This window comes from Thamnophis elegans, chromosome 1 (assembly GCF_009769535.1).
Source record: "Thamnophis elegans isolate rThaEle1 chromosome 1, rThaEle1.pri, whole genome shotgun sequence".
In the NCBI taxonomy this organism is placed as follows: domain Eukaryota; kingdom Metazoa; phylum Chordata; class Lepidosauria; order Squamata; family Colubridae; genus Thamnophis; species Thamnophis elegans.
Window position 1 is genome coordinate 77841420 of NC_045541.1, and position 20856 is coordinate 77862275.

Sequence of the window (20856 nt, forward strand, 5' to 3'; positions counted from 1 at the left end):
AATTTTTTTACTACCAGTTCTGTGGGCATGACTTGGTGGGCGTGGCAGGGGAAGGATACTGCAAAATCTCCATTCCCACCCCACTCTGGGGATAGCCAGAGGTGGCATTTGCGAGTTCTATGAACTACTCAAAATTTCCGCTACCAGTTCTGCAGAACCTGCTGAATTTCATCCCTGTGATTAGTGTTATTGTAGCATATTTCACTTGTTATCATTTTGATGTTTTCATCCTTTATTGTTGTGGTACTCTGCTCGGGGCCATTTTGGAGCAGAGAAATAGCACAAGCAAAGTAATACTACAAATAAATAAATAAACAAATCGTTTTGACAATTGCACTGATGCAATATGTGTTTCTTACAAGGCAATTTACAGCTCTCTAGAGTAACCCTATCTCCTATCCAAAAGTGATGAACTATACCATCAGTTGCACTCAGGTCTAGCTTTTTGTACTTCATATCTATTGTTAAACTTCAGAAGAATGATCTATGACCTAAACTGAGAAGCTATTAAAAGCTACACTTGACAGATGAAAGTCAACTGAGATGTTGACATACACGGGTCTTCTTAGCCATAACTAGTAAAATGCCTATGCAGTTTTCAACACATCATTTTTCATTTTCAGAACACTTGTAGCAAACTCAGTTGGGACTCTTAAAAACTACCTGTAGGAGGAAAAACCCCTACACTGCTGCAGCAGCATAATCAAAATGTAATCCCACCTTCTTTGATAATCTATGACAGCAGTCATAATACAAGGAATAGGATCTAGACTAGACTTTTTAACCGGTCTACCTAATTATGGAGATCCTCCATACAAGGAATAATATATTATTTTTTTCAAAGAAAATATTTTCTTCTCGGCGTCAGTTCAAGAATATTTCAGACAATAGTTCCCCAAGCTTCCTCTTTGGCAACTAGTAAACACATCCACAGCTTTCGAAGGATGAAATTATGTTATAAAGGAGACAGTGACTTTTGATATGCATACCTGTTTCCCTAACTGGCATACTGTATACAATTCCATAACTGTCTACTGTGGACCTCACCCCATTCTTAAGAGGTTCATAAAGGGGGCACGCATAAGCGCACCAGCATGCCTATACTCCCTATCTTACTGTTCCCATTGATCTGTATTTACTTCCTTTGTTCATGTTTATGTTCATACTTACACTTGTTACCCTGTACATGTTTGACAAACAAACAAATAAAATAATCTCCAGCCAATATGGCTGCATTTGGGTATGATAGCCAGAACACAATGTGCTAATTTTCTCTTGATTTTCTACAGATTGATAAGCTAGAGGGCAGCAAGTTGCTCAAGACCAGTCAACAAAGTCCTTTCTTTAAAATAAATTTGAATCTCTTGTACCTGGGCTTAATACCGCATCTAGTCTGTTCTCTGCTGGTGCTTATAATTTGTGCTTACTAAACTTTCAGCACCCTGTGGGAAATTGCATGATTCCACATGTATGTATGAACCAATAAACATTTTCCGTTTCTTAGATGGCATATATATTGTTCAATAACTCCAGCACTTGTTTTTCTTTTAAGATACCGTTTTCCAACAATTTGATCTTGAGTCTTGTTATTGCTAGCATATTACATTTGCTCTTTCTTCAGACTTAAATCGAAATAGAAAACAAAGGAAGCACTTTTTAGCCACTGGGATTAGATCATAACAGCAGTGCTTCACACAATGGTTTAGATGTATCTTCAGTTTTTCACCAAATATTATTTTGCTCTTTGTACTAATATTTTTTATGCCTTTTGCTAAATTGTTGATTAAATCTATTCCAACATACATTATTTTTCATCATTTGTAAAGGTTTGACCTAATTTCATTCTTAAGTGATAATGGATAAGGATGATGTAGCATTAAATATGCCAATGGAAAGCAGTTTTCAACAGGAGCTTATTAATGCTATGAATCTAATGTACTGTATTATGTTCTGTCAGACTGGAACTTAAAAAAAATCAGATAATGTATGGATTTCATTTGTATAGCTGTAGGTTGCATTTTCATGTTAGCCAAACCAAAGCCAGGTTCAAGACACTTGATACAGTGTTTTTCTTAGGTGAGCAGCAAAAACCTTGATTTGGCATCAGTATAGCGTACCAGTGTCAAAGTGGTAGACAAACATGAGCAAAAATCACATGATTTGGTTCCTATGAGCTTATACTTGAGGTAGAGGGGCATAACTTGTGTAGGCTCAGAAGTTAGGCAGACTCAGTTTTCATTTGATGGGAAAATGCTGAAAATACTAAGGCTATAGAACAGTGGTGTCAACTTGTGGCCCGCAGGCCAAATGCATTGTGAGTTGGCCACCCCCACCCTCTTTTAGAGAAGGGGGGGAAGTTGTGATACATCATGTGACGGCAATGTGACGACGCAAGTTTGACACCCCTGCTGTCGACTAAACTGGGAAGCTAAAAGACAGTGACAAACCACTTCCATGTGAGAAAAGTCAGAAAAAGTATATGGCTATGACTATAAAATTGCTCAGATTCAAACTTCACTCCAAGGAGATATAGACAGTTATAAATATGTTCAGCCAACTTCCTTGTGGGCTTATATTTGTTATTCTGCTTTATTTGGCACAGTATTGGGTTACCTGCCCACTCTTTTTTTTTCTTTTAAGCGCAGGCAGAGACCACAAACACCTTTTTCTGCTCTAGCTGCCTGAAACTAGCACACTGATGTATTTTTTCCCATTAGAGTATCATCACAAAGCAATGATGCAAACTTATCTAAGTGACAGAAAGATGGTGATTATTCTAAACTGAGCATTCTTCTAAAATCTTTCTCAACAGTGCTAAAGGATTTAGCCCCGGAGCTCACTATTAGTCCAGAACCTGAAGTACTTATTAAGCAATGATGCATGGAGAGAAAGAATTTTGTGCATTTAGATTCTCTTTTCCACAAAAAAGACTTCAATTCTGTATTATTAGGACTTGCAATTTCTTATTATGACTTTAGGCAGTGTAAAACTGCACTAAAATGTACACTCTTAAACAAACCAATATAAAATAATAAAACCACCAGTATAATTGAGATAAAAAACGGCAATATAAGTCTTTTCTTAAAATTGCAAGAAAATAAAGTTTAAAAGAAGCACTTTGAATTGGGTGTGGAAATACAATAATACAATAGTAGAGTTGGAAGGGACCTTGGAGGTCTTCTAGTCCAACCCGCTGCCTAGGCAGGAAACCCTATACCGTTTCAGACAAATGGCTATCCAACATCTTCTTAAAGCCTTCCAGTGTTGGGGCTTTCACAACTTCTGGAGGCAAGCTGTTCCACTGATTAATTATTCTGTCAGGAAATTTCTCCTCAGTTCTAAGTTGCTTCTCTCCTTGATTAGTTTCCACCCATTGCTTCTTGTTCTACCCTCAGGTGCCTTGGAAAAGAGTTTGACTCCCTCTTCTTTGTGGCAACCCCTGAGATATTGGAACACTGCTATCATGTCCCCCCTAGTCCTTCTTTCTATTAAACTGGACATACCTAGTTTCTGCAACCGTTCTTCATATGTTTTAGTCTCCAGTCCCCTAATCATCTTTATTGCTCTTCTCTGCACTCTTTCTAGAGTCTCCACATCTTTTCTACATCGTGGTGACCAAAACTGAATGCAGTATTCCAAGTGTGGCCTTACCAAGGCCTTATAAAGTGGTATTAACACTTCACGTGATCTTGATTCTATCCCTCTGTTTATGCAACCTAGAACTGTGTTGGCTTTTTTGGCAGCTGCTGCACACTGCTGGCCCATATTTAAATGGTTGTCCACTAGGACTCCAAGATCCCTTTCACAGTTACTACTGTTGAGCAAAGTACCACCTATAACTGTACCTGTGCATTTCATTTTTGTTGCCTAAATGTAGAACCTTACTCTTTTTACCATTGAATTTCATTTTATTAGTGCCCAATGTTCAAGTTTGTCAAGATCCTTCTGTATCTTTAGCCTATCTTCTGGAGTGTTGGCTATTCCTGCCAGCTTGGTGTCAAATGCAAATTTGATGAGTTCCCCATTTATTCCCTCATCCAAATCATTGATGAAGATGTTGAAGAGTACTGGGCCCAAAACAGAGCCTTGGGGTACTCTACTGCATACTTCCCTCCATGAAGATGCAGTTCCATTGAGGACTACACGTTGAGTGTAATTGGTCAGCCAGTTACAAATCCATCTGGTGGTGATGCTGTCTAACCCACATCCTTCTACTTTATCTAGTAGTAGGTTATGGTCTACCTTATCAAATGCCTTACTGAAGTCCAAGTAAACTACATCAACGGCATTTCTCTGCTCCACTAATTTTGTCACATTATCAAAGAATGCAATAAGATTTGTCTGGCATGATCTGTTTTTGACAAACCCATGTTGGCTTTTGGCTATTACTTTATTTGCTTCTAGGTGTTCGCTAATTCGTTGCTTGATTATCTTTTCCAGAATCTTTCCTGATATTGAGGTCAGGCTGATAGGTCTGTAGTTTCCTGGATCTGGGTTTTTTTCCCCTTTTTTGAAGATGGGAACCACATCAGCTCTTTTCCAGTCCTCTGGTAGTTCCCCAGTACTCCAGGATCTCTGAAAGATATAGTTCAGTGGTTCTGATATCTCGTCTGCCAGTTCCTTCAGAACCCTGGGGTGTAATCCATCCGGTCCTGGTGATTTGAACTCATCTAGGGTAGACAGGTGTTCACTTACCATTTTCTTCCCTATTTCAACTTGTGTTCCTAATCTGATTTTTGTGGTGCTGTTTTTGATAGGTTGGACTGTTTTATCCCTTTGTATAAAGACAGATGCAAAACATGGGTTAAATAATTCTGCTTTCTCCCTGTTGCTTGTCACCTTCTTGCCACTTTCTCCCAGGAATGGACCAATTGTTTCCTTAACTTTTTTCTTGTTTTTAACATGTTGGAAGAAGCTTTTTTTGTTATTTTTTACTTTTGTGACAAGCCTTTCTTTATTGTGAGCCTTAGCTTTCCTCACTTCATCTTTACATGCTCGGGCTATTTGCTGATATTCTGCCTTAGTTACCGTATTTTCACGACCATAAGCCGCACCGGATTATAAGCCGCAGTATCAGTTAATGTTAATTTTTCAAACTTTTTTCACATATAAAGCGCACCGGGTTATAAGCCGCGCTCAGAGACCCGGCTCCCCTTGGTTCCTCATCGAATCACGTGCGCAGGTTGCAACTGGAACTCCGTCTGCCCGAGTTGGGGCATTTTCTGGCTTGGGACGCTCCGGCGGCTTCTTCGGGAGGCAGCCCGCCGGCTTCGGCGAAGGCTGGGACGGAGAGCGCGGCGACCGTGGAGCATGTGCAAAGTACTTTCGCCCCCACGCCGGCCCCCCTCACCGCGCGCCGGCCTTCGGGGATGAAGGGGCAGGACTTCCCGGGTGGAAGGCATGCCTGGCTCTGCGGCTCCAGCCCCGGCACCTTTCGGCCGAGCCTCTCCCGCCAGGTGGCCGCCTTCCTCCGCTGAGCGGCCCCGCGCAGCCTCACCACCCCGGGAGATCGCCAGCGCGGGGGCCTGGGGCGCCGCGGCCAGGGAAGCTGAACTGGGGGGCGGCAGCGCTCCGGTCGCTCTGTCCTCTCCGCCTCCCGCGCCTTGCCCGCCGCCCGCCCGCCCAGGATGCTGACCTACTGCCATGCCCCGTGCCCGCCGCTGGCCCGCTCCTGCGCCTCCGCTGCCGCCGCCCTGCTCGAAGGCCTCTGGCTGCACGCCTGCCGCAGCATGCCCCATGTCATCCGCATCGGTGAGCCAGGCGGGGGGGGACGTGGGCGGGCAGGGCGCCCGGGTTGCGGTCCCCGAGGCGGGCGGGTGGGCGCACGTGGCAGGCGTTGGCTAGTGGGACGTTTCTGGCGCGGGAGGCTTCGGGCTCCGCTGCTCTCCCGGCTCTTGCCCGGCCGGCATGGTGTGCTGGGAAGACCGGCGCCGCACCGGCCACCCGCGCACCCTTGACCGGCAGCGCAGAGCCGGCTGGGGCGCGGAGCGGAGTTAGGCAGGGCGACTGCCGGGGCGGATGGGGTGCTCGGCGCCAGCAAATCCTGAAGGGCTGCGCTGGTCTGCCGTCCCTTCTTGCGGCGGCGGGGGTGACGGAACAGCCCAGTCTATAGGGGCTGGGAGCTGGGTGGCTCTCTGCTCGCCCCCCCCCCCCCGGTCTCCGACTCAGAAAGTAGCGAGGTTGAAGGGAGAGACCCGAGGGACGTGTGCATGCTTGCAAGCTTCAAGTTTGAGCGTCGGGAGAGAGAGATTTTTGATATTTTTTCACATATAAAGCGCACTGGGTTATAAGCCGCACTGCCGGTTTTTGATCAAATTTTAGGATTTTCAGTGCGGCTTATAGTCGTGAAAATACGGTATGTCCCCCCCTTTCCACTTTTTATACTTATCTTTTTTGTCTTTCAATTTGTCAGAGAGTTCTTTATGCAGCCATGCTGGTTTCTTTTGGGAGCTGTTACTTCTTCTTCTTCTTCATTGGTATTGTGCTAGACTGGGCTTTTGTAATCTCATTTTTCAAAATTTCCCAAGTTTCTTGAGTTGTTTTTCCCTTAAGGATTCTCATCCATGGAATTTTTCCCAAGTTCTCTCTAAGTTTGTTGAAATTAGCTCTCTTAAAGTCCAAGACTCTAGTTTCACTTTGTTCTACTACTTGTGTTTGCATAATGTTGAATTCCAATATTGCATGGTCACTTGCCCCCAGGGTTCCTGTGGCTTCAACATCTTCTATCATTTCCTCTCTGTTAGTGAGAATTAAGTCCAATATGGCTGATCCCCTTGTTCCTTTCTCTACCTTTTGGGAAACAAAGTTGTCTGCTAGGTTTGTTAGGAACCTGCTGGATCTTCCACTTGGTGCAGAGTTTGTTTCCCAGTTGATGTCAGGGTAGTTAAAATCCCCCACTACTATTGTGGTGTGCTTCCTACACACCTTAGTTAGGTCATCTACTTCCTCTGCTTGGTTGGGTGGGCTGTAGTATAGACCTATGGCAATGTCATTCCCCCCCCCCAACCTTTAATATTGACCCAAATGCATTCAAGATAGTTCTCATCATTGTTGTTCTCTATTTCTGTAGAGAGGTAATTATTTCTTATATATAGTGCAATTCCACCTCCTCTTTTATTTGGTCTATTTTTTTAAAATAATTTAAAACCTTCTAGCTGTATGTTCCATTTGTCGGTTTCATCACACCAAGTTTCTGTAATGGCAACAATATTATATTTGCCCTCTTTTACTTGAATTTCTAATTCGCCCTGTTTATTCATCATACTCTGTGCATTGGTGTATAGACATTTGAGTCCTTGTATGATTCATGCACATGGTATGGTACATGCACATGGTATGGTACTCACTATTAAATGCTTGGTTTTGCTTGACAAATGAACAGCCAATTTAGAATGGGAAGCATAAAATGATAGCTAACTGTGACAGACATATTGTATTGGTCCTATTTTTAATTAACTAAAGTCTGAGGTAATTTTCAGAGGCATTCCTACATATAATACATTGCAGTAATCCAATAGCAGTGATAGGCTGTATGGAGTGGGATTAAGTTACAATATATTAATGGCTATACTGGTTTTCAATGCTAAGGATTTAGCATCTTCCTGCCAACACACTCAAAAGATTTAGTTTTACACACATGTATTTGAGATAAAAAGATGCATATGAAATTACAGAAGATACTACGATGCACATTGAAGCAACTCAGATTCTGTAAAGAGTTGGGGAAATGTAAGAGGAGAAGGAAAAGAGAATAATCTGTTTGAAAGAATGCCCAATTTCTATTTAACATTCAAAATATATGAAAGCACTTTAAAACATCTATTATTTGATGCAATTATCCTAGATCTTGAATAGAATACATTAACTTTATGAGAAGTTTTATTGTAATAATGACTAATGTCATAGAAGCAGCCAATTATTTCAAAGGGCTCATTTGCCTTCTGAAGTAGGCTACAATTAACAAGCAGGGACAATCTGCTTTAAAGCTAAAATAAATAGATCAATATTTCTGCTTTGTTTTCTCATGTTAGGATGCTATATTTCCCTACAGATTATGTGGCAGCACAAAAATAAATAAGAGCTTAAACAATGAACAAATATTTAAAAGGGCATAAATCATAATACAGATGAGCACATCAAGATGACATGCAAGTTTATACAAAACCTTTCCAAGCACAAGTAATAATAAATAAGCTCATAATCTTATAATGCATTATAAAAGATCAAAAGGCATCCAAAGGTTTATACAATGAAGTTATTCAAAACCAAAAATGTAACATTTATTGATCCAAATCCCAGCCTTTTATATAAGTAGTTTTTGGCTTACAACCATTCATTTAGTGACTGCTCGAAATTACAGCAACATTGAAAAAAGGGACATGATCATTTTTCACACTTATGACTGTTGTAGCATCCCATGATCACATGATCAAAATTTGGATGCTTGCCAATTAGTATTTATGACGGTGCCAGCATCCTGGGTCATGTGACCTTCTTTTGCGACCTTCTGTCAAGAAAAGTCAATGGGGAAGCTGGGTTAAGTTGTTACTAACTTAACAACTGTAGTGATTCACTTAACAACTGTGGCAAGAAAAGTCACAAAATGGGGCAAAACTCACAACTGTCTTGTTTAGTAATTTGGGGCTTAATTGTGGTCCTAAGTCAAGGTCCATTTATACACATGTGCTCATTATGTCTGAAGAAACCTATGAGCTAATTCAACGTCATAGCAAATTGTAGGATTCAAACAATGAAAAACGCGGGTGCTAAACTTAGTTGAATGGGTTGTCATGTTGGCAGGAAAAGAATTGGGTGGTAGCTCCAAATAGAGCTTGTGTTATTTTAAATGGCAACTGACAACTGAAAATCAGGTATCAACACTAAAAATATAAAACATGTTTTGCACATATGACAGTTCTCTTTGCAATGGAGTGCAACTGAGTGCCAGTCATGAAATTATGAATTATGAAACCTAGGCTGCACTTAAAATATCCAAGCTATAAAGAGAGAGAACACATATATTTAACATAAAGGTACAGTATGTGGTACAACTGATAGGTTGAAATATTTCGTGACCCGACAAATGCGCGCATGACAAAAGCGCGGCAACAAAACCGCGGCGCTAAAACTGCGATGTCATCAACGCGCCGACAACAGCGCGCCAGCAACCGTGCTCCGACAGAAGCACGATTTAAGTTAAGATAAGGGTTAGGGTTAGGTTTAGAGCGCGCTTCTGTCGGCACGCTGTTGTCGGCGCGCTTCAGCACTCATTCGTCGGCGCGGTTTAGAACTCGCGGTTTTATCACCGCAGATTCATCGGGCGCGCTTTTGTCGGTCGTCCTTTTGTCGGTGAACCGAAATATTTGATGTACTTCCGACCAAAGGCTGTCTTCAAAATCATTAAAATATTAGCAAGCGCAGCTTCTTTTCTCAATTGTTACAAAATAATACATTGGCATAGGCAAAATAAATTTACCGTACTTTTTGCAGTATAAGATACACTCCCCCCGCCAAAAGAGGGTGGAAATGTTGGTGTGTCTTATACATCAAATACAACCATTTTTGGCCTCTGAAAACCCTGCCCTGCGTGACACCGTTTTTGCCAAAAACAGGCCTGTTTTTCGCAATAATGGGGCTTGCAGAGGGTTCAGGAGGTCTGCAGAGTGCTCTTAGGGCAAAAACATGATGGGGAGGGTGAAGTGAAAAACACACCCATTTCTTGCGAAAATTGACCTGTTTTTTTCAAAAAATGGAGTATTTTTTACCCTCCCCGTCCCTTAGGAGCCCTCTGCAGTCCTCTCAAACCCTCTGCATACCCCATGTTTTACAAAAAACAGGTGAAAAATGGGGCCATTTGTGGCCTCTCAAACCCCTCAGGAGTGCCATTTGTGTTCTCCCCAGCCCCCAGGAGCACTCTGCAGGTCTCCCAAACCCTCTGCATGTGCCTGTTTTTGGAAAAATTGGGCACTTTTTGCAAAAAACGGGTCCATTTTTCGCTTCTCAAACATCCCACGCATCGTGTTTTTGCTCTTCCCAGCCCCCAGGAGCACTCTGCAGGCTTCCCAAACCCTCTGTGTGCCCCGTTTTTTTCAAAAAGAGGTTTTGGGAGGGCTGCAGAGTGCTCCTGGGAGCCAGGAAGAGCAAAAACTTTTTTTTCTTGTTTACCTCTTTGAAATCTTGGGGCGTCTTATACTCCAGTGAGTCTTATAGCTCGAAAAATACAGTAAATTAAATTAAATTAAAACTTTGAATTAAATTAAAGATTAGTCTGCATATGCAGTTATATATTTTTATTATTCATTTTAATTTTATTAATAATTATATATTAGCTATAATACTTATCCCCCCTTTCAATCACTCATGCCCTGGTTATCTTCTGGATGGACTAATGCAATGCATTCTACATAGGATACCCTTGAAGAGTATCTAGTAGCTGAACTGGTGGAGTTTATGCAGTGGCATAAACAGTTCTAGGCACCCCTAAGATGCTGCATGTAACATTTCTGCTATTATGCGAGCTGCACCAGTTTGTTTCTGGTAACAAGGAAGCTCTTATTATCATCTTTAAAGCCGTTCATGGCATGGGACCCCGACCTGACGAGTTGCCTCATCCAACTTACATAGACTCATCCTCTCTGATCAAAGGGGTATCATGCTGAAAATCCCACTGGCTAAAGAGTTTTGACTGGTGGGATCAAGGAGGAGGGCCTTTTCTGTTATCGCTCCCACCCTTTGGAACACCTTGTCCTCAAAGGCAAAGCAAACCCTCGTTCATCTGGTTTTCCAGAAGAGTGCTAATACCTTGTTTTGCCAACTAACATGAGGCCCTAAGAGTGTGCAACTCTGGAGATGCCTGGTGACTTGAGAGCACTCCCCTCACCATGTTGATTTGTTAGTTTTCTGAATTTTGTAAACTTTGATTTTCATTTTTAACCTATACATTTTAACATGTCCTTGATTCTGTTTTTAACAGAGCTTTTAGTCATGTGTTTGTATTCTTTATATATGATGCTGTTGTAAACCACCCAGAGTCACATAAATGTGATGGGCAGTATATAAATTTAATAATATTTAATGCAGTTGTAATGGATGCTAAATGCATCATGGTTAGCATCCCCATGATGAGTGTCTTTCTCTTCTAAAAGCTCATAATCTACTTTCCATTTAAAATTACCACTGGTGGTGTCCTTTATTATTTTTCAATATACCTGTAGCTTTAAAATATTTTTCACTGATTGGTTACCTGAAGGGATTTCATCTTAGCACAATCATATTTCATTTGTACCTCGGACTCAAGACTAGTATTTTTCCCTGCTAAGATGCTGAGTCAAACATTTTCATCCTGGAATGTAGTGAGAACATTTGTTTCACTACATAGAAAATTGGGCTTTCAGAAGCAATAAACTCTAATGCCTTGAATGAAACTAAAGACAAATACATCTGGGATTTGCTTGAAAGTACGATACTTACCCTGGCATAACACCAGGAGGAATGACAAGCATTAGTTTAAGTTGTGCCTCATGGAAAGCTTCAGAGAAGTGAGTGAGCAAGTGAATCAGATCCCTGTAAAACAGATAAAACATTAGCTCTGCGAGTCAAGGGAAAAAAAGAAAGAACATCCACTGATGGCAGTTTTAAACCTGCATTTGAGTCAGAAAACATTATCTTCCAAAACTAAATGTTTTGGCCTTGCAACATCCTTATTCCTTTACAAGCTGACTCAAAAGAAGACACCAATAAAGGAGAATCCCTGAGGTGCTTTTTCAAAAGGCAAGTGCACTTTTTTTTTTTTTTTGCTTGAAGATTTGCTGAGGAAGTGAAGAACTGAAGAAGTTTCTTGGAAGATAGGCAAAATGTCTTCAAGCAAAAACAAAAAAGTCCAGTTTGCTTTTTATAAAAACACCTTTGGGACAACCGGAACCTGGATGACTGAGAATCTCTAGACACAATAAAGGAGAATATTTGTAGCTCAGGGTTGAAATGAGTCTTGGTGCTCACTGAGCTTCATTGTTTTCTTGCAGATGGTTCATTGCCCAAATTAGGTAACATCATCAGTGTTAGGAAGGAGTGGGATTTGCTCTCAATTTATATTCTAGTGGTTTACTCTGTCTGTGTTGGCTGGGATGGTCTCAGATATTCTTTGGTTGGGTTGTTTGCTGTTGGCTTGTTTGGCAGTTCCTTGATTGGAATATTGTTTACTTGACTGTTGGCCTGATCTTAATACTGGGAGTTAATCTATCTATGGACATTTGGGTGATCACCCAGATGAGCAGAGATTAATTCCAAGATAAACATCAGACTAACAATCAAGTAAAAAAAAGAAAGGTGTAGGGTCAGGTATTTGAAATTCGTATAATTTGTATTTTTAAAAATAATTTGTATAATTGTTTCAACATTCTGCATTGTTTTCTAAACAATACAGGAGCAAAGATCTAGCCTATACACATATAATCTTATACAGTATTAATAATTATGCACCAATATAAAAGATCTTTTTTAAAAAAATGCAAATTGCTTTTTTTGAAAACATACAAATAAAAGGATCTACTGGGCATTTTCCTTGATTAATGGAAAAAAAATGATAGGGGTGGCAGGTTTTTTTTTTTTTAAAGAAAAATAGCCGGGAAAAATTAGATACTGGTTGATTAACTTGTCAAATCACCTCTTTGTACTAGGGGTACTTTGTGACCAGGAATTAAAGGATAATGCTGAGATGTCTATTGGAATTCTCAATTATTCAGGTTGTTTTTTTGCCTTTTGGAAAAGCACCTTCGGGTTAGCAATTAGACTTATATACCGCTTCATAGGGCTTTCAGCCCTCTCTAAGCGGTTTACAGAGTCAGCATATTGCCCCCAACAACAATCCAGGTCCTCATTTTACCCACCTCGGAAGGATGGAAGGCTGAGTCAACCCTGAGCCGGTGAGATTTGAACAGCCGAACTGCTGAACTGCAGTCAGCCTGCAGTGCTACATTTAACCACTGCGCCACCTCGGCTCTAATGCTGAGATACAATTTTAGTTAGTTTCATTTGTCACTGAAAAGAAACTACATAAACCAGAAATGTATATTTTCTACCCCAAGCAACTGCTATTGCTTGCCCATGTGAAAGCTCTCTATAGGTTATGTTTCTGTTGCTCTTAAGGTAGTAACTTTACTGTTTTAGGACCACATTTTCCCACTTTACTATTCTTCCCTGAAAGAAGGAGAGTTAAACACACCATATTGCATTTTTAAAAGAATGAGGTGGGAGCAGGCCACCTAAATGTCAAAACATAGTTAAATATTGATTATGTACTTTGCCATTGTCAAATATAACTTCAGAAGTTCCTCTATGCCATATGCCACATAGAAAATCTATCTTGAAGCAATTAAGCTTTTTTCTAAAAAAAAGTTACAGGTTTCTTAGGTGATGACAGTTTTCTGAATACACACTGCTGTCATAACACACCTTTGGCTCCTCATCACCTTCACATTGGGTGCTAGAGATTGCTTGGTGGAATTGTTTGTTTTCAATCTTATAAGCCACTCAGAGTCACTTACCTGAGATGGGTGGATAAATAAATTAAATAATTCACTCACTAAAATACACTCAAGACACTTCTGTCATCTTATAATTACTTGGTCTTAGCCAATGCACTTAATGCTGACAGAAAGTTTACTTTACCCCAAATACCCTATATTTGTTGCAAATTCTGAATCTCTTAAAATTACAAACAAAATAGTTACTCTTCTAGCACATCACCAAGTATTTTACTGGAGTAATTTAAAAACAAAAAGGCTAAAATAAAATTGTCTTCCTGGGTAGCAAAAGTTAAGACCCACATTTTAAGCAACTTTAACACTTCAAGAATGTGTTAATAATGCATGTTGTCTATTCATTGCCTAATGCAGTATCACGGAAGGAAGCAACTTATATAAGCCTTTGATTAATAGGTTAAATTTCCAAGGCTCAGATTGAAGTAATGATGTGTCATTGAAGGAGAAATGTAAATGTCCCTAAAGTGAAAACAGTGCTTTTCTATTCAGCTGTGCAGTGGCACCACCTACTGTCCTAAATAAAACTAGTATTTTTTTTAATGCATGGAATCAAATTTTTGCCTATCTCAGAAATAATGGCTTTTTAGTATTCATAGATCTCTTCCATATCATCACAGTTTTCAGTCCACTAAGCTTTAAAAAAACCTTTCAAATTAAGCTGTAATTGTCCCTCAATGAAGCCAACCTTGAAACTTTGAGAACTTCATGAGTCAATCTGTGATTCTCCAGCTGATCAATGAGAACATAAAAAGTATCACTCAATCAGCACCTTGCTCATCTTCAGGTTGTGGGGTTGTTTTTTTTTTAAAAAAATACCCTGACATTTTCATGCCACTCAATGAAACCGGGACCTGTTTTCTACCCACAATTTATAAGATGTATGAACAGAGGGAAGTAATTGTCTGCCAGTTCTGTTGAGAGATTGAGGTAGGTAAAAGCCTTTCCTGGTACACAATAACCACCTGGTAAGGTAGCTTGAGTTGATAAAATGAATGAGTAGCAATTTCAGTCTTCCAAACCCAAGCAAGGTAACTCTGCTTTTAGGAATATTGAAGCTCCCTTTTCAATATTAAATACCTTCTAATGAAAATGAAAAAGCTTCATTCTTTTTTTCTTTGCAATAAATGGAAAAATCAAGTTGTTTGTTCTGTTTCCCTCCTACCAAAAAAATATAAAAAATCCAGTAGCTGTTTAATCAATAAACACTGAAAAACACTCAATTGGTGGAAGAAAACTGCAACAAAATTGCTACTATAATCCTTCAAATACAAAATGATAAATGACTATAAAAATTAAAAATGAAGTAACGAAAATAAAATGGCTCCAATCTCTTCTGGAACAAGTATTGTGCTATGCTGTGCAATTGTACAGCCATCTTTTACAGCTATCATTGAGGGAACTCACGCTGCAATTAATCGTATACTTTAAAATATAGGAATTTTACTTCCTGTGAATTCCTACTCTATCGCACAATTTTATAAATTCCCGTTGGTGTGCTTTCAAGGCAATCTTGATTCTTGGCAACAGTCTGAAGAAATTCTTGCCATTTTCTTGGCAAGGTTTCAGATATGGTTTGCCATTGCCTCCTTTCTAGGGCTAAGGGATTGATTGACCAAAGATCTCTCAGCTGGATTTATGCTTAAAGTGGGACTAGAACTCAGAGTCTTCCATTTTCTAGCCTTGTGCCTGACCCACTACACCAAATGGCTTTTTTAATGTATTCCTAATACAGGAGTCTAGGAATCAACAAACCTCAATGATACTAGAAAATAATCATGTTTTAGCTACACAAATAATCAAACCTAATTAAAGTCAAGTAATTCCAGCCTGGCATTCTTAAACAGCACATTAAAATCAGATATTGGTACTGAGAAACAAATTAGCAGCATAGAGCGTGTGAGGTTTTCAGCTTAAAAATATGATATTCTAAAGATTAGAGGACTGCAAGAACATTACTGCCACTGTGTGGAAAAAGTCTGAACAACCTGTCAAGTTTTGACGAGCAGAAGAAATGTCATGAAGCTTATGTTGGTGTGGAAAGCAAGCACATAGCTTTCCACTGATCTTAATTATATCATGAATTCCCATAGCTAGGATTTGGAATAAATACTGCCAGAGAAATTTGTCAGTCAGCATTCATCAAGATTCCAGAAAGAATACAATTAAAACAATGAGGCTTATGTTGATCTAAAGTGCTACATTTATTATAGCACATCTACACCTCTAATCATAGTCAACCTCATCTGATACAAGGACAATTCACTGAGACAACAGCTAACATCCACATAGTAGTTGCAGGGACAATTAAATAACTATAAGCTAGAAGTTATGATTTTTCTCTTCCCAAAAATGCTTTGACCATGACTTTTAAAAAAGTGAATTCTTTTAACAATTGTGTTCCAGGAACAGGTTTTTTATGAAGCTTGAGAGACCAAGAAGGATACCTTCAAAAGCTATTGTACATGCAAAGCAATGCATCTAGGTGTTTTAAGGTTCCTCCTCTCCTTTGGTCAATTCTGTATCTAGTCCTCTTCTTTTCTCCTATAACCACTATGCACTGTGAAAATATCAAACAGATGCTCTACTCAAGAAAAGTTAACAGAGAGTAAGCACACAGCTTTTTCGCACCCGCATGGATGCAGGGATACCTGAAGAGCTGTCTCACTACATCAACACCAAAAACACTGCAGCACCTAAAAGATTGAGATCTGGCTTGCTCAGAAAGATGCCTCACACATTGATTTAAATTCTTGGAAAACCCTAACCCTAACTCTGCCTAGCAGAGATCACTGTATGGTTTTCTAAGCTCTCTGGCAGGCATCCCTCAATATAAAAAAACATGCAACATAATACTATATCAAGCCTTGAAAATAGGGGTGAATTTTTGACAATTCTTCTAAATTCATCACCAATTAGACTAAATGGCTATAAGGAAGAGGGGCTTTCTCAGTCATCTCTACAGGAAGAGGTATGCCAGGTGCCCACAAAATATTTTGGGCACTATGCATTTTACAATCAAACTGGTTAGGTTAAACAAATGTTGAAAAAATAAGCACGCTATCTACATATGTTTGTCTTCAATTGGTAATTACTCAATCTTCTTCCAAATAATTTGCACATGGTACTTCCTTAAATACAACTAATGTATTGTTCAGCTTCACCACAATCAACTATTGAAAAAGTAACAACTTTTTAAAAAAAATCTGCAGATTTAAGAACCCGCATTTTTAAATCTGTAATTAACTGCGGAACTATTTTATTTTCTTCCTTTTCTTTCATCTTTTTTTCCTCGCTTTGTATGGGATATGCATGGGATACGTATGAGATGAATGAATGTCCCACTTTTTACTATTATATTGTTGTAATTTTCTGTGTTTTAACTTTTACGTGGGGACTGCTTGGGGGAGTGCATGGGTATGCATGATTCAGAGGACCTGCCGGGGGATGCGGGGGCCATGGGGGTGGTTGAGGGGACCAGAGACACGGGAGAGGGTCGGAGTATCACGGTCGTAACAGGGAGGGGCAGATATGGCGGGGACTTTAGGGCAGGCCATTACCGGGGAAGGAGGGTTCGCTACATTACAGAAATCCCTCCTTCCGGCCCTATGAGTCCCACTCCGAGACCAGATGGCGCAGGTAATCAGGACCCTGGACTCAGGCTGCTGTCGCTAAATGCCAGGTCTGTGGTACATAAAGCTCCTCTCGTCCGGGACTTAATTTTAGACGAGAGGGCAGACCTGGCATGTATTACTGAAACCTGGCTGGGCCCAGAGGGGGGAGTCCCCCTTGTAGAGCTGTGCCCAGAAGGATTTCAGGTGCTGCACCAGCCGAGAGCCCAGGGAAGGGGTGGGGGTGTGGCTATTGTTATCCAGGAGTCATTAGCTCCTCGTAGGGTCCCTGCTCCGGAGCTTGTCGGGTGTGAGTCTCTGCTGGTAAAGTTGGACCTCAAGGGTCAAGTGGGTCTGCTGTTAACGTACCTGCCTCCCAACAGCGTTGCAGCAGCCCTCCCCTCGCTCCTTGAGTCGGTAGCCGAGCTGGCGATTGAGTTCCCTAGGCTGATGGTCCTGGGGGACTTTAATTTGCCGTCGCTCGGTGAACACTCTGATGGGGTGCAGGAGTTCATGGCTTCCATGACAGCCATGGGCTTGACCCAAGTAATCCGGGGCCCAACCCATTCAGCGGGTCACATGCTCGACCTCGTATTTCTCTCGGAGCAGTGGATTTGTGATCTTGGTCTGAGGGGTAACGACATCATACCCCTGTCGTGGTCAGACCACTGCCTACTGAGGCTTAGTGTTTAGTGTTTATTAACATTTGTAGGCCGCCCTTTTCCCTGAGGGGACTCAGGGCGGCTCACATAAAATCAGGAAGGGGAATACAAACAATGACGTAGACACATATAGTAAAAAATAATAAGCAACATTCATTCATCATTCGGGAGGGGCGGCTATCTTTGTCCCCAGGCCTGACGGGCTAGCCAGTTCTTAAGGGCTGTGCGGAAGGCCTGGACAGTGGTGAGGGTACGAATCTCCATGGGGAGCTCATTCCAAAGGGTCGGGGCTACTACTGAGAAGGCCCTCCTCCTTGTAGTTGCCAGCCGGCACTGGCTGGCCGATGGAATTCGGAGGAGGCCCAATCTATGAGATCTAATTGGTCGCAGGGAGGTAATTGGCAGAAGGCGGTCTCTCAAGTACGCAGATCCACTACCATGCAGGGCTTTATGGGTGACTAGTAGCACCTTGAAGCGCATCCGGAGATCGACAGGTAGCCAGCGCAGCTCGCGGAGGATAGGTGTTATGTGGGTGAACCGAGGTGCACCCACAATCACTTGCGCGGCCGCGTTCTGGACTAGCTGAAGTCGCCGGATGCTCTTCAAGGGCAGCCCCATGTAGAGCACATTGCAGTATTCCAGCCTAGAGGTCACAAGGGCCCGAGTGACTGTTGTGAGAGCCTCCCGATTCAGGTAGGGTCGCAACTGGCGCACCAGGCGAACCTGGGCGAATGCCCCCCTGGTCATAGCCGTCAGGTGGTGGTCAAAAGATAGCTGTGGATCCAGGAGGACTCCCAAGTTGCGAACCCTCTCTGAGGGGTGTAAAATTTGACCCCCCAGCCTGAGTGATGGAATATTGGTCGAATCTTTGGGAGGGAAGCACAACAGCCACTCGGTCTTTTCTGGGTTGAGTACAAGCTTGTTAGCCCTCATCCAGTCCATAACGGCCTCAAGGCCTCGGTTCATCACGTCTGCTGCTTCATTGAGTTGGCACGGGGCGGACAGATACAACTGGGTATCGTCCGCATATTGATGGTACCTTATCCCGTGCCTTCGGATGATCTCTCCCAGCGGTTTCATGTAGATGTTGAATAGTAGGGGGGATAAGACCGAACCCTGAGGCACCCCATATGTTAGGGGCCTAGGGGACGATCTCTGCCCCCCCACTAACACCGACTGCGACCTGTCCGAGAGGTAGGAGGAGAACCACCGCAACACGGTGCCTCCCACTCCCACCTCCCGCAGTCGTCGCAGAAGGATACCATGGTCGATGGTATCGAAAGCCGCTGAGAGGTCAAGGAGAACCAGGATGGAGGGATGTCCTCCATCTCTGGCTCTCCAAAGATCATCGGTCAATGCGACCAAAGCGGTTTCTGTGCTGTAACCAGGTCTGAAGCCTGACTGGAAGGGGTCGAGATAGCTTGCTTCCTCCAAGGACCGCTGGAGCTGGAAGGCCACCACCTTCTCAACAACCTTCCCAAGGAAGGGAAGGTTGGAGACTGGGCAATAGTTATTAAGAACAGCTGGATCCAGAGATGGCTTCTTTAGGAGGGGTCTCACCACCGCCGCTTTCAGTGCGGCGGGGAAGTTCCCCTCCCGAAGAGAGGCGGTAACAACCGCCTGGATCCAGCCTCGTGTCACCTCACTGCTGTTAGTAACCAGCCATGAGGGACACGGGTCCAGTACACAGGTGGAGGCACTTACAGCCCTCATGGCCTTGTCCACATCCCCGGGGGCAACATCCTGAAACTCAACCCAGAGATGGTCTACTTGAACTGCAGGGATGGAGTCCAAGTCCGACCGAAACCGAGCAATTTTGTCCGCTAAGAATTGGGCATAATCCTCAGCTCTGCCCTGCAAGGGTTCCCCCGCTTCCCTCTTATTTAGTAGGGAGCGGGTTATCCTAAACAGGGCGGCTGGGCGGGACTCAGCGGACGCAACCAAGGGCCGTAGTGGCGCAATCCGGTCAAGAGCCTCCGATGCTGCCGAGTGCCAAGCAGCAACCAGAGTCTCTACCGGACTGTGGGCGAAAGTATCAGGAATGACCCCAAGCTCCGTCTGGAACCTTAACAGTTCCATAAGTCGCCTGGGGCGGAACCACCTGGTCGGTTCCTCCTCCCTACAGTGGGGGTTTGTTCTCCAGAAGTCGAGCCTCAGTAGGCAGTGGTCTGACCACGACAGGGGTATGATGTCGTTACCCCTCAGACCAAGATCACCAATCCACTGCTCCGAGAGGAATACGAGGTCGAGCATGTGACCCGCCGAATGGGTTGGGCCCCGGATTACTTGGGTCAAGCTCATGGCTGTCATGGAAGCCATGAACTCCTGCGCCCCATCAGAGTTGTCACCGAGCGACGGCAAATTAAAGTCCCCCAGGACCATCAACCTAGGGAACTCAATCGCCAGCTCGGCTACCGACTCGAGGAGCAAGGGGAGGGCTGCTGCAACGCTGTTGGGAGGCAGGTACGTTAACAGCAGACCCACTTGACCCTTGAGGTCCAACTTTATCAGCAGAGACTCACACCCGACAAGCTCCGGAGCAGGGACCCTACGAGGAACTAACGACTCCCGGATAACAATGGCCACACCCCCACCCCTTCCCTGGGCTCTCGGCTGGTGCAGCACCTGAAATCCTTCTGGGCACAGCTCTACAAGGGGGACTCCTCCCTCTGGGCCCAGCCAGGTTTCAGTAATACATGCCAGGTCTGCCCTCTCGTCTAAAATTAAGTCCCGGACGAGAGGAGCTTTATGTACCACAGACCTGGCATTTAGCGACAGCAGCCTAAGTCCAGGGTCCTGACTACTTGCGCCATCTGGTCTCGGAGTGGGACTCATAGGGCCGGAAGGAGGGATCTCTGTGATGTAGCGAACCCTCCTTCCCCGGTAATGGCCTGCCCTAAAGTCCCCGCCATATCTGCCCCTCCCTGTTACGACCATAATACCCCGACCCTCTCCCGTGTCTCTGGTCCCCTCAACCACCCCCATGGCCCCCGCATCTCCCGGCAGGTCCTCCGAATCATACATACCCATGCACTCCCCCAAACAGTC

The 20856-nt window shown here is 43.0% G+C and overlaps 1 protein-coding gene across 10 annotated transcripts in view; it reads right to left on the bottom strand.

The window, feature by feature from the left end:
• CHID1 (chitinase domain containing 1) overlaps positions 1-20856 on the bottom strand; it is a 135550-nt gene that overhangs the window by 94730 nt on the left and 19964 nt on the right. For all 10 annotated transcript variants that reach the window (XM_032221630.1, XM_032221596.1, XM_032221571.1 and 7 more), the window contains exon 8: positions 11470-11562. In XM_032221630.1, the coding sequence (XP_032077521.1) occupies positions 11470-11562 (93 nt within the window). The remainder of the gene's footprint in view (positions 1-11469; positions 11563-20856) is intronic.